The sequence below is a fragment of the Coregonus lavaretus genome, assembly GCF_964263955.1.
Source record: "Coregonus lavaretus genome assembly, contig: HAP1_SCAFFOLD_6055, whole genome shotgun sequence".
Taxonomy (NCBI): Eukaryota; Metazoa; Chordata; class Actinopteri; order Salmoniformes; family Salmonidae; genus Coregonus; species Coregonus lavaretus.
Window position 1 is genome coordinate 1 of NW_028162412.1, and position 12,886 is coordinate 12,886.

A 12,886-nucleotide genomic window follows, 5' to 3' on the forward strand; every position below is an offset into this window, starting at 1 on the left:
TGCATCTGCGCAGTTCTTCCAGTAAATGTGTTTTTGTAAAATATTCGGTGTAAATTGTTTAAAATAGTCCTTGTGCATAGAGTTGTATGGTTTGTTAAAATTTGAAATCAGTGGTTTTTGTTAAGTGAAGAATCTGAGTCTCAGCGCAATTCCCGTTAGCGTGTAATTGCCTCTTTACTAAGTAGGCTTAACTGAACTATTATTACAACTTGTAATATCTTGGTCTCCCAGGGAATGTCTCTAAGCGGAGGAGAACAGAAAGATGCTATAGACAAGATCATCTGTGAGATGAAGAAGAGGTTTCCTAAACTCAGCAGTGACTATTACATCACCACAGATGCCATCGGTGCCATGGCAACAGCCAGCGACCAGGGTAACGGAATCATCTTTTTAACATAACTTTATTTAAAGTGATCAATTAGGATTTTAAAGAATGATTTAATATGATCAATAGCCAGCATCAGAAGTGAATCTTTAATCTGGGTGTGGTGTCCTTCGCTTTATTGTTGAAAGGAATGTTCACTGTCGTCATATAACTGTGTAATATAACTTCACTCCTCCCTCCATCTCTCTCTACCGCCCTTCCTCTCTCCATCTCTCTCTACCTCCTTCATCCCTCATCTCTCTCTACTGCCCTTCCTCTCCTCCATCTCTCTCTACCTCCCTTCATCCCTCCATCTCTCTCTACCTCCCTTCCTCTCTCCATCTCTCTCTACCTCCCTTCCTCTCTCCATCTCCCTTCATCCCTCCATCTCTCTCTACCTCCCTTCCTCTCTCCATCTCTCTCTACCTCCCTTCTCCCTCCATCTCTCTCTACCTCCTTCCCTCCCTCCATCTCTCTCTACCTCCTTCCTCTCTCATCTCTCTCTACCTCTTCCTCCTCTCTCCATCTCTCCTAACCGCCCTTCCTCTCCATCTCTCTCTACCATTCTCTACTCATACCGCCCTCCCTCTCTCCATCTCTCTCTACCTCCCTTCCTCACTCCATCTCTCTACCTCCCTTCTCTCTCCATCTCTCTCTACCTCCCTTTATCCCCCATCCTCTCTCTACCTCCCTTCTCTCTCCATCTCTCTACCTCCCTTCCTCTCTCCATCTCTCTACCTCCCTTCCTCTCTCCATCTCTCTCTACCTCCCTTCCTCTCTCCATCTCTCTCTACCTCCCTTCATCCCTCCATCTCTCTCTACCTCTCTTCCTCTCTCCATCTCTCTCTACCTCCCTTCCTCCCTCCATCTCTCTCTACCTCCCTTCCTCTCTCCATCTCTCTCTACCTCCCTTCCTCTCTCCATCTCTCTCTACCGCCCTTCCTCTCTCCATCTCTCTCTACCTCCCTTCCTCTCTCCATCTCTCTCTACCTCCCTTCCTCTCTCCATCTATCTATCTACCTCCCTTCCTCTCTCCATCTATCTATCTACCTCCCTTCCTCTCTCCATCTATCTATCTACCTCCCTTCCTCTCTCCATCTATCTATCTACCTCCCTTCCTCTCTCCAATCTATCTACCTCCCTTCCTCTCTCCATCTCTCTCTACCTCCCTTCCTCCCTCCATCTCTCTCTACCTCCCTTCCTCTCTCCATCTCTCTCTACCTCCCTTCCTCCCTCCATCTCTCTCTACCTCCCTTCCTCTCTCCATCTCTCTCTACCTCCCTTCCTCCCTCCATCTCTCTCTACCTCCCTTCCTCTCTCCATCTCTCTCTACCTCCCTTCCTCTCTCCATCTCTCTCTACCTCCCTTCCTCTCTCCATCTCTCTCTACCTCCCTTCCTCTCTCCATCTCTCTCTACCTCCCTTCCTCTCTACATCTCTCTACCTCCCTTCCTCTCTCCATCTCTCTCTACCTCCCTTCCTCCCTCCATCTCTCTCTACCTCCCTTCCTCTCTCCATCTCTCTCTACCTCCCTTCCTCTCTCCATCTCTCTCTACCTCCCTTCATCCCTCCATCTCTCTCTACCTCCCTTCCTCTCTCCATCTCTCTCTACCTCCCTCCCTCTCTCCATCTCTCTCTACCTCCCTCCATCTCTCTCTACCTCCCTTCCTCCCTCCATCTCTCTCTACCTCCCTTCCTCTCTCCATCTCTCTCTACCTCCCTTCCTCTCTCCATCTCTCTCTACCGCCCTTCCTCTCTCCATCTCTCTCTACCTCCCTTCCTCTCTCCATCTCTCTCTACCTCCCTTCCTCCCTCCATCTCTCTCTACCTCCCTTCCTCCCTCCATCTCTCTCTACCTCCCTTCCTCTCTCCATCTCTCTCTACCTCCCTTCCTCTCTCCATCTCTCTCTACCTCCCTTCCTCCCTCCATCTCTCTCTACCTCCCTTCCTCCCTCCATCTCTCTCTACCTCCCTTCCTCTCTCCATCTCTCTCTACCTCCCTTCCTCCCTCCATCTCTCTCTACCTCCCTTCCTCCCTCCATCTCTCTCTACCTCCCTTCCTCTCTCCATCTCTCTCTACTTCTCCCTATAGGAGGTATAGTGTTAATCAGTGGGACTGGTTCTAACTGTAAGCTGGTGAACCCAGATGGAAGTCAGGTCGGCTGTGGAGGCTGGGGTCATATGATGGGGGACGAAGGGTCAGGTAGCTATGACGACAACAATCCACATAAACAGAAGTCCAATAAACTGATACAACTCCTCTCTTCTCTCATGGTCACCTCTCTGTTTTCCCACTCTTTTCCTCCATTCATCCTACTGTCTCTCTTTCTCCAGCCCTTTTAGCCGTTGAATTCTCTTCCCTCTCTCCGTCAGCGTTCTGGATCTCCCACCTGGCAGTGAAGACGGTGTTCGATGCCAAAGACAACCTGGCCACGCCCCCTCATGATGTCACTCACGTGAAGAAGGTCATGGAGGAGTACTTCCAGGTGAGAGGTCAACAGGAAGTACAACAGGAAATTCAATTGAGGACAGGCTTAACTGAATGACAACAGAGACAGAATGCAATATGGAATTTCATTGAATAGTTTGGGGTAGGCCTCGTCTCCAAGGAATGCCCCTCAGAACCAGATGCTGATGACCGGTTGCCCTAAACGAGGTTCCGATGATAGTCCTTCAGTTGGTGGTGGGGAGGTGGAAGGTTGTTGGAAGACTGTTGCTGCAAAAGAGCAAGTGGGAAACAAAAGGTTTGAGTTGACATATATATATATATACTCCCCTAGATTTATGCCCATTGGTTGAAAGGAAAGAAAGTGATTATTGCACCTGTGAGTCCATTGGTTAATCAGCGAGTGAGTTGGAATTGCCTTAGTGTGCCATGCTCATAGGCTGAAATGAATTGGTGAATGACATTCCGCACACTTGCTAATAGTAAAGCAGGAGGAAAGACATGACGCTATGCTAATAAGCTAACATTAGTGTTATGATGAGTTTCTCGGGTATCAAGTAATCGAGGATGTAAGGATATACTTAGACACTTTTGATGGAGAGTTCCTATAAGTATTTAATAGCTACCATGGTTCGTTATAACAGAAGGACAGGGCTCTGCCTCTTGCTATTCCGAACTCACTTAGAACAAAGAACATATCTCATCTTATATACACTCTGTTATACGTTTCTTCACGAACATCTGTTAACCATCAATGGGCACTCCCTTCTTTGATGTTATTACCCTTTACCCCAAGTCATTATATCCTGTCCATCAATCATGCTATCATAAACATCAGTGATCTCCTTTGACATAACGCAATGCAGACTCTGTTTCACCAAGCCACTTATCTACTAACTCTAACCTGGTCCACAACACTATGAAAACATAATATCAATTATGACACTACTATATAAATACCTGCTATGCTAATAAGGTAACATTATGACACTACTATATAAATACCTGCTATGCTATTAAGGTAACATTATGACACTACTATATAAATACCTGCTATGCTAATAAGGTAACATTATGACACTACTATATAAATACCTGCTATGCTAATAAGGTAACATTATGACACTACTATATAAATACCTGCTATGCTAATAAGGGAACATTATGACACTACTATATAAATACCTGCTATGCTAATAAGGTAACATTATGACACTACTATATAAATACCTGCTATGCTAATAAGGTAACATTATGACACTACTATATAAATACCTGCTATGCTAATAAGGTAACATTATGACACTACTATATAAATACCTGCTATGCTAATAAGGTAACATTATGACACTACTATATAAATACCTGCTATGCTAATAAGGTAACATTATGACACTACTATATAAATACCTGCTATGCTAATAAGGTAACATTATGACACTACTATATAAATACCTGCTATGCTATTAAGGGAACATTATGACACTACTATATAAATACCTGCTATGCTAATAAGGTAACATTATGACACTACTATATAAATACCTGCTATGCTAATAAGGTAACATTATGACACTACTATATAAATACCTGCTATGCTAATAAGGGAACATTATGACACTACTATATAAATACCTGCTATGCTAATAAGGTAACATTATGACACTACTATATAAATACCTGCTATGCTAATAAGGTAACATTATGACACTACTATATAAATACCTGCTATGCTAATAAGGTAACATTATGACACTACTATATAAATACCTGCTATGCTAATAAGGTAACATTATGACACTACTATATAAATACCTGCTATGCTAATAAGGTAACATTATGACACTACTATATAAATACCTGCTATGCTAATAAGGTAACAGTATGACACTACTATATAAATACCTGCTATGCTAATAAGGTAACATTATGACACTACTATATAAATACCTGCTATGCTAATAAGGTAACAGTATGACACTACTATATAAATACCTGCTATGCTGCTGAGGTAAATAGGAAGCAATGTGAATTAAGTGACAAGCCATTCACTTGTCACTTATAAATCGTCTAGTAAACACAATATACATTATGTTTGAGTTGTAGAACACTAAGGTAACCTGCCTAAATGACTCTGTGCCCAAGAACACTAAGGTAACCTGCCTAAATGACTCTGTGCCCAAGAACACTAAGGTAACCTGCCTAAATGACTCTGTGCCCAAGAACACTAAGGTAACCTAATCTCTATTGCGCTCCACACTGCCCTTTCACACCTGGACAAAAGGAACACCTATGTGAGAATGCTATTCATTGACTACAGCTCAGCGTTCAACACCATAGTGCCCTCAAAGATCATCACTAAGCTAAGGACCCTGGGACTAAACACCTCCCTCTGCAACTGGATCCTGGACTTCCTGACGGGCCGCCCCCAGGTGGTAAGGGTAGGTAACAACACATCCACCACGCTGATTCTCAACACTGGGGCCCCTCAGGGGTGCGTGCTCAGGCCCCTCCTGTACTCTCTGTTCACTCATTACTGCATGGCCAGGCACGACTCCAACACCATCATTAAGTTTGCCGATGACACAACAGTGGTAGGCCTGATCACCGACACGAGACAGCCTATAGGGAGGAGGTCAGAGACCTGGCCGTGTGGTGCCAGGACAACAACCTCTTCCTCAACGTGATCAAGACAAAGGAGATGATTATGGACTACAGGAAAAAGAAGAGGGCCGAGCACGCCCCCATTCTCATCGACGGGGCTGTAGTGGAGCAGGTTGAGAGCTTCAAGTTCCTTGGTGTCCTCATCACCAACAAACTAACATGGTCCAAGCACACCAAGACAGTCGTGAAGAGGGCACGACAAAACATATTCCCCCTAAGGAGACTGAAAAGATTTGGCATGGGTCCTCAGATCTTCAAATGGTTCTACAGCTGCACCATCGAGAGCATCCTGACTGGTTGCATCACTGCCTGGTATGGCAACTGCTCGGCCTCCGACCGCAAGGCACTACAGAGGGTAGTGCGTACGGCTCAGTACATCACTGGGGCCAAGCTTCCTGCCATCCAGGACCTCTATACCAGGCGGTTCAGAGGAAGGCCCTAAAAATGGTCAAAGACTCCAGACTCCCTAGTCATAGACTGTTCGCTCTGCTACCGCACAGCAAGTGGTACCGGAGCGCCAAGTCTAGGTCCAAGAGGCTTCTAAACGGCTTCTACCCCCAAGCCATAAGACTCCTGAACATATAAACAAATGGCTACCCAGACTATTTGCATTGCCCCCCCCCCCTCATCTTTTACACTGCTGCTACTCTCTGTTTATTATCTATGCATAGTCACTTTAATAACTCTACCTACATGTACATATTACCTCATTTACCTCTACTAACCGGTTCCCCCGCACATTGACTCTGTACCGGCACCCCCTGTATATAGCCTCGCTATTGTTATTTTTACTGCTGCTTTTTAATTATTTGTTACTTTTTATTTCTTATTATTTTATATTGTATTTTTTTGTGATTCTTTTTGGTTTTCTTTCTTAACTGCATTGTTGGTTAAGGGCTTGTAAGTAAGCATTTCACCTGTTGTATTCGGCGCATGTGACAAATAAAATGTGATTTGATTTGATTTAGTTCATCTGACCTCTATCTTTCTCTCTCTCTCTCTCTCCTTCCCTCTCTCTGTTCTTCCAGGTATCAGACTTGATGGGGATGCTCCCTCATCTCTACAGAAACTTCCAGAAGTCTCACTTTGCTGGGCTCTGCCAGAAATTAGCTTTAGGTTTGTTTTCCTCCTATTTTCACTCTCCCAACAGCATAAGTGTTTGGACCGGAGTCACGGTATTGCATGGGTTTAATCAACCTCAGATCCGATAATAGATATTTTGTATTAATCTGTAAACCTTGATTATGGTGAGTTACAGGGGCTGTGGCTGGTGATGCTCTGTGTCAACATGTGTTCACCCAGGCAGGCAAGGTCCTGGCCCAGCACATAGTGGCTGTGCTACCTAAAGCGCAACAGGTGAGGCACAGACACGCACACATTGTACCCATATACAGTGCATTCGGCAAGTATTCGGACCCCTTTACTTTTTACACATTTTGTTACAGCTTATTCATAAATCCCCTCATCAGTCTACACACAATACCCCATAATGACAGAGCAAAAATAGGTTTTTGCAACAACAACAAAAATAACAACGGAAATATCACCATTTCATAAGTATTCAGACCCTTTACACTTGCTCAATACTTTGTTGAAGCACCTTTGGTAGCGATTACAGCCTCAAGTCTTCTTGAGTATGACGCTACAAGCTTGGCACACCAGTATTTGGGGAGTTTCTCCCATTCTTCTATGCAGATCATCTCAAGCTCTGTCAGGTTGGATGGGGAGCGTTGCTGCACAGCTATTTTCAGGTCTCTCCAGAGATGTTCGATCAGGTTCAAGTCCGGGCTCTGGCTGGGCCACTCAAGGACATTCAGAGACTTGTCCCGAAGCCACTCCTGCGTTGTCTTGGATGTGTGCTTAGGGTTGTTGTCCTGTTAGAAGATTTTATTTTATTTGAGGTGAACTTTTGCCCCTGTCTGAGGTCCTGAGCGCTCTGGAGCAGGTTTTCATCAAGGATCGCTCTGTACTTTGCTCCATTAATCTTTGCCTCGATCCTGACTAGTCTCCCAGTCCCTGCAACTGAAAAACATCCCCACAGAATGATGCTGCCACCACCATGCTTCACCGTAGGGATGGTGCCAGGTTTCCTCCAGACTTGACACTTGGCATTCAGGCCAAAGAGTTCAATCTTGGTTTAATCTGACCAGAGAATCTTGTTTCTCATGGTCTGAGAGTCTTTAGGTGCCTTTTGGCAAACTCCAAGCGGGCTGTCATTTGCCTTTTCCTGAGGAGTGGCTTCCGTCTGGCCACTCTACCCTAATGATTGGTGGAGTGCTGCAGAGATGGTTGTCCTTCTGGAAGGTTCTCCCATCTCCACAGAGTGACTATCGGGTTCTTGGTCACCTCCCTGACCAAGGCCCTTCTCCCCTGATTGCTCAGTTTGGTCGGTAGGCCAGCTGTAGGAAGAGTCTTGGTGGTTCCAAATGTCTTCAATTTAACTGTGTTCTTGGGGACCTTCAATGCTGCAGACATATTTTGGTACCCTTCCCCAGATCTGTGCCTCGACACAATCCTGTCACGGAGCTCTACGGACAATTCCTTCTGGTTTTTGCTCTGACATGCACTGTCAACTGTGGGACTTTATATAGACATGTGTGTGCCTTTCCAAATCATGTCCAATCAATTAAATTGACCACAGGTGGACTCCAATCAAGTTGTAGAAACATCCCAAGGATGCTTAATGGAAACAGGATGCACCTGAGCTCAATTTCGAGTCTCATAGCAAAGGATCTGAATACCTATGTAAATAAGGTATCCGTTTTTTAATTTTTAAACATTTGCAAAAATTTCTACAAACCTGTTTTCACTTTGTCATTATAGGGGATTGTGTGTTGATTGATGATTTAAAAAAAATATTTCATCAATTTTAGAATAAGGTTGTAACGTAACAAAATGTGGAAAAAGTCAAGGAGTCCGAATACTTTCCGAATGCACTGTACTTTTACCCTTTTATATGATGTCGTATGATATTGTATCCCTCCCCCCTATCTCTCTCTCCCTCCCTCGCTGTCTTTCCCTCGCTGTCTCTCTCTCTCCCTCCCCCTCTCTCGTCTCTCTGTCTCCCTACACCAGCCTCTGTTGACAGGTGAACTACCAATCTTGTGTGTTGGATCAGTGTGGAAGAGCTGGGAGCTGCTGAAGCCAGGTGGGTTATAACTGACTGTGTTGTTGGATCAGTATGGAAGAGCTGGGAGCTGCTGAAGCCAGGTGGGTTATAACTGACTGTGTTGTTGGATCAGTATGGAAGAGCTGGGAGCTGCTGAAGCCAGGTGGGTTATAACTGACTGTGTTGTTGGATCAGTGTGGAAGAGCTGGGAGCTGCTGAAGCCAGGTGGGTTATAACTGACTGTGTTGTTGGATCAGTGTGGAAGAGCTGGGAGCTGCTGAAGCCAGGTGGGTTATAACTGACTGTGTTGTTGGATCAGTGTGGAAGAGTCCAGTCTGTTGTCAAAATGTGCTGTTATGCCAGGATTTCCTAGCCTGGGTACTAGTCTGTTTGTGCTAACATCCCACTCCTTGTCATGTTAAACATGATTGGAATGGCAAGGAGTGGGATGATGGCACAAACAGATCTGGGCTTTTTTCCAACATTTGGATGTCAAAATGACACTATATAAACTGGATTGCTGATATTGCTGATGCTATGTATTGGTCAATGAGAGGCTTTGAAGCCACTGGTCGGCCATATTGGCACTCCTCAGAAGACGCAGTCCTCAATAGGAATGAATGGAATTCTACAATATTTCATTTAAATGTTTCAAGGACAAAATTACATCTATTTAAGTATTTCGTTTTTGTAGTGGGGGACAGTAACATTAGTACTTTAAATAAATTATACTTTAAAGAAAACATTTGTATAGACCAGGGCTCTCCAACCCTGTTCCTGGAGAGCTACCCTCCTGTAGGTTTTCACTCCAACCCTGTTCCTGGAGAGCTACCCTCCTGTAGGTTTTCACTCCAAAAACCTACAGGACAGTATCTCTCCAGGAACTGGGTTGGAGGTAAAACCTACAGGACAGTAGCTCTCCAGGAACTGGGTTGGAGAGCCCTGGTATAGACACTATATATACAAAAGTATGTGGACATTAGTGTATTAGACTATGTCAGCCACACCCTTTGCTGACAGGTGTATAAAATCGAGCACACAGCCATGCAATCTCCATATGCAGTAGAATGGCACCGTCATAGGATGCCACCTTTCCAACAAGTCAGTTCTTCAAATTTCTGCCCTGTTAGAGCTGCCCCGGTCAACTGTAAGTGCTGTTATTGTGAAGTGGAAATGTCTAGGAGCAACAACGGCTCTGCCGTGAAGTGGTAGGCCACACAAGCTCACAGAACGGGACCGCTGAGTGCTGAAGCGCGTAGCGCGTTAAAATCGTCTGTCCTCTGTTGCAACACTCATTACCGAGTTCCAAACTGCCTCTGGAAGCAACGTCAGCACAATAACTGTTCGTTGGGAGCTTCATGAAATGGGTTTCCATGGCCGAGCAGCCGCACACAAGCCTAAGATCACCATGCGCAATGCCAAGCGTCGGCTGAAGTGGCGTAAAGCTCGCCGCCATTGGACTCTGGAGCAGTGGAAACACGTTCTCTGGAGTGATGAATCACGCTTCACTATCTGGCAGTCCGACGTACTAATCTGGGTTTGGCGCATGTCTGCTAAATGACTAAAATGTAAATGTAGTGTGTTTTTTTTATTTGTATGTTTAGCTAACATCATATAATTTAACAGTATGCACTAAGGTGTCTGTAATAGTGTAAATGTTGCAAAAACAAATGTAGACATTTATAAATGCAATTTCTATTGCTTTTTTAAATGGTTAGGGAGTGCCAAGATGGAGGTGAGATGGCTTCAAAACAGCGCCCCCTGTCAGTCATCTAGTGTATATATAAATAATTGGGTTCAGCTAATCTCTATCTTCAGTCTAGCTCAACTCTAACCGTCTCGTCGGCAGGTTTCACACAGGTCCTGGTGGAGTTGGCGTCCACGCAGTCCTTCAGGGGTCGTTTCCACGGTTACAACCTCCTGACCCTGAGCCAGTCATCAGGGTCGGCGCTAGGCGGCGCGGGTCTCGGAGCGAAGAGCGTGGGCGCCACGGTAACGCTCAACTACGCCGCCAACGCAAACGTCTTCTACCAACACTCCTTTTAACAGCAGCCGATGAGGAATCGCCTCAGGACCCAGCTATAACTAGGGAAAAGTTTGGGATCGTACCAATAATTAAGTGTTTGGGATTTATTTCACCAATGGACTTGATTTGAAAAATGTATGCACTCACTAACTGTAAGTCGCTCTGGATAAGAGCGTCTGCTAAATGACTAAAATGTAAATGTAAAATGATTTGATTAGCTCTTGCTTCTTGTACTTCTAATAACTCGCCACAAGATGGTGCTCTTTAGCTATCAAGCGCACCGCAACTGTCCATCATTGTACTGTGAATCAAAATACATTAGCAGGAAAGATTTGTATGTTTAATCATCATAAGAGAATATATTCTCTGAGGTATCTGTTTTCCAATAACTGTAATGCAATTATGAAATATACACAACATTTTATAATCTGTTTTGTAGTAAACATTTGTGAAAAAAACGAGACTTTGTTTTTCTACCGATTTCTTCTTCTCTCACTTGCTGATACAAGGCAACCATGGCTTGGATTGGTCAGAACAGCCCATCCATTGTGACATCATCACATCTTCACTCTACCTGCTGTGACTGCATGGTTATAGATTGTTATGATATGACATTCTATGAGTCACAACAACATTCTATTCCAAAGGACACAGCAGAGAGCAAGTTCTAACCATTATGACATCATAGTTCCAACATTCCGTTTCTAATCCAGAGAGTGTAAAGGGACATTCTCCTGTAGAGGTTCACATCAGCTGTGTCCACACACTGGCTGCTTTCTCACTCTGGTAAAGTGATAGATTGAATGTGAGATTGTAAAAACCAGATTAGTAAGAGCCTTAGTGGTTGTTGTAAAATCAGTTTGTTTTTGTGAGGTAGGACAACCTAATTCAATATGACCAAACTAGTTCAAGTCAACGTTTTAGCTGTTGCACTGTTCACATACAACAGATTTCCCTGTAGTCTTATATACCGTTGAAAGGAATGACATGACATTGAGACCGGATGTGTCATGTAAGAAAGTATATTTAGTCTCCACTGTCTATGAGCGTCGGAGTGAGAGGAAGACATTGAGAGAGAAACAGTTGAACACTTCCTCCTTTCCCTCCTTCTCTTCCTCCTTTCCCTCCTCCTCTTCCTCCTTCCCCTCCTCCTCTTCCTCCTTCCCCTCCTTCTCTTCCTCCTTCCCCTCCTTCTCTTCCCCTCCTCCTCTTCCTCCTTCCCCTCCTTCTCTTCCTCCTCCTTCCCCTCCTTCTCTTCCTCCTCCTTCCCCTCCTCCTCTTCCTCTCTCTTGCTCCCTCCATTCGGCCACACCTACTCCTGTTCTGAGTCCCACCTCTACTCGCTCTCAGAGAGGCATGGACGCCGGAAACTATGGTCGTCAAGGAAACCATGCCGGTTGTCAAGGAGGCGGTGGCTACGGAGAGCGGACTGCCCCACATTGGGGACAGAGAAGGTGAGCGACGCGCACACACACGGACACAACGTGAAACTACAACGTCATTGGACTGGGCTTCTGTGTGACCTTTAACCTCTGAACCCTCTTCCTGTTCCTGACAGGAAGTGCCATGGAGCAGCAGCAGCTGGCTGAGGTCAGAGGTCAGACCCTTCCTATGAAGACTTCCTGAAGGACGTGTGTCAGTCGGCTAAACTGGCTGCTTGTCTTCACAGTCCACATAGACGTAGGTACCAGTGGAGGCTGCTGACGGGAGGACGGCTCATAATAACAGCTGGAATGGAGCAAATGGAACGGCATCAAACACCTGGAAACCATGTGTTTAATGTATTTGATACTCACTCCGCTCCAGCTGTTACCACGAGCCCCTCCTCTCCAATTAAGGTGCCACCAACCTCCTGTGATAGGTTCTAATACACACACACACACGTATGCACAACCACACACACACACACACACACACACGTATGCACAACCACACACGTATGCACAACCACACACACACCATCACTCATATTTACATTTACATTTTACGTCATTTAGCAGACGCTCTTATCCAGAGCGACTTACAGTTAGTGCATACATTTTTTTTTTTTTTTTTTCATACTGGCCCCCCGTGGGAATCGAACCCACAACCCTGGCGTTGCAAACGCAATGCTCTACCAACTGAGCTACATCCCTGCTGGCCATTCCATTCCCTCCCCTACCCTGGACGACGCTGGGCCAATTGTGCGCCGCCCCTCTCATAGATGTAGGTACACCACACCACACCAAACCAGACACTACTTCACTGGATCTCTGACTCAAAGACAACCTCTCTGCTG

The 12,886-nt window shown here is 45.2% G+C and overlaps 1 protein-coding gene across 2 annotated transcripts; it reads left to right on the plus strand.

Annotated features, from left to right (window-relative positions):
* Positions 1–230: 230 nt before the first annotated feature.
* nagk (N-acetylglucosamine kinase) lies at positions 231–11,060 on the plus strand. Of its 2 annotated transcripts, none has more exons than XM_084194005.1 (7): positions 231–373; positions 2,456–2,566; positions 2,707–2,849; positions 6,502–6,589; positions 6,732–6,829; positions 8,549–8,621; positions 10,432–11,060. In XM_084194005.1, exons 1-7 carry the CDS (start codon positions 235–237, stop codon positions 10,626–10,628), a joined length of 849 nt encoding a protein of 282 aa, XP_084050131.1. In that variant the 5' UTR covers positions 231–234; the 3' UTR covers positions 10,629–11,060. The 2 variants fall into 2 exon arrangements, with proteins under 2 accessions (XP_084050131.1, XP_084050132.1); XM_084194006.1 differs by having other exon boundaries at positions 2,737–2,849.
* The last annotated feature ends 1,826 nt before the right edge of the window (positions 11,061–12,886 follow it).

Coding starts and splice junctions, on each gene's coding strand:
- nagk (XM_084194005.1), top strand. CDS start 235: ATGTCTCTAAGCGGAGGAGAACAGAAAGATGCTATAGACAAGATCATC. Junction 2,850..6,501: donor TCATGGAGGAGTACTTCCAG/GTGAGAGGTCAA, acceptor CTGTTCTTCCAG/GTATCAGACTTGATGGGGAT. Junction 6,590..6,731: donor CTGCCAGAAATTAGCTTTAG/GTTTGTTTTCCT, acceptor GGTGAGTTACAG/GGGCTGTGGCTGGTGATGCT.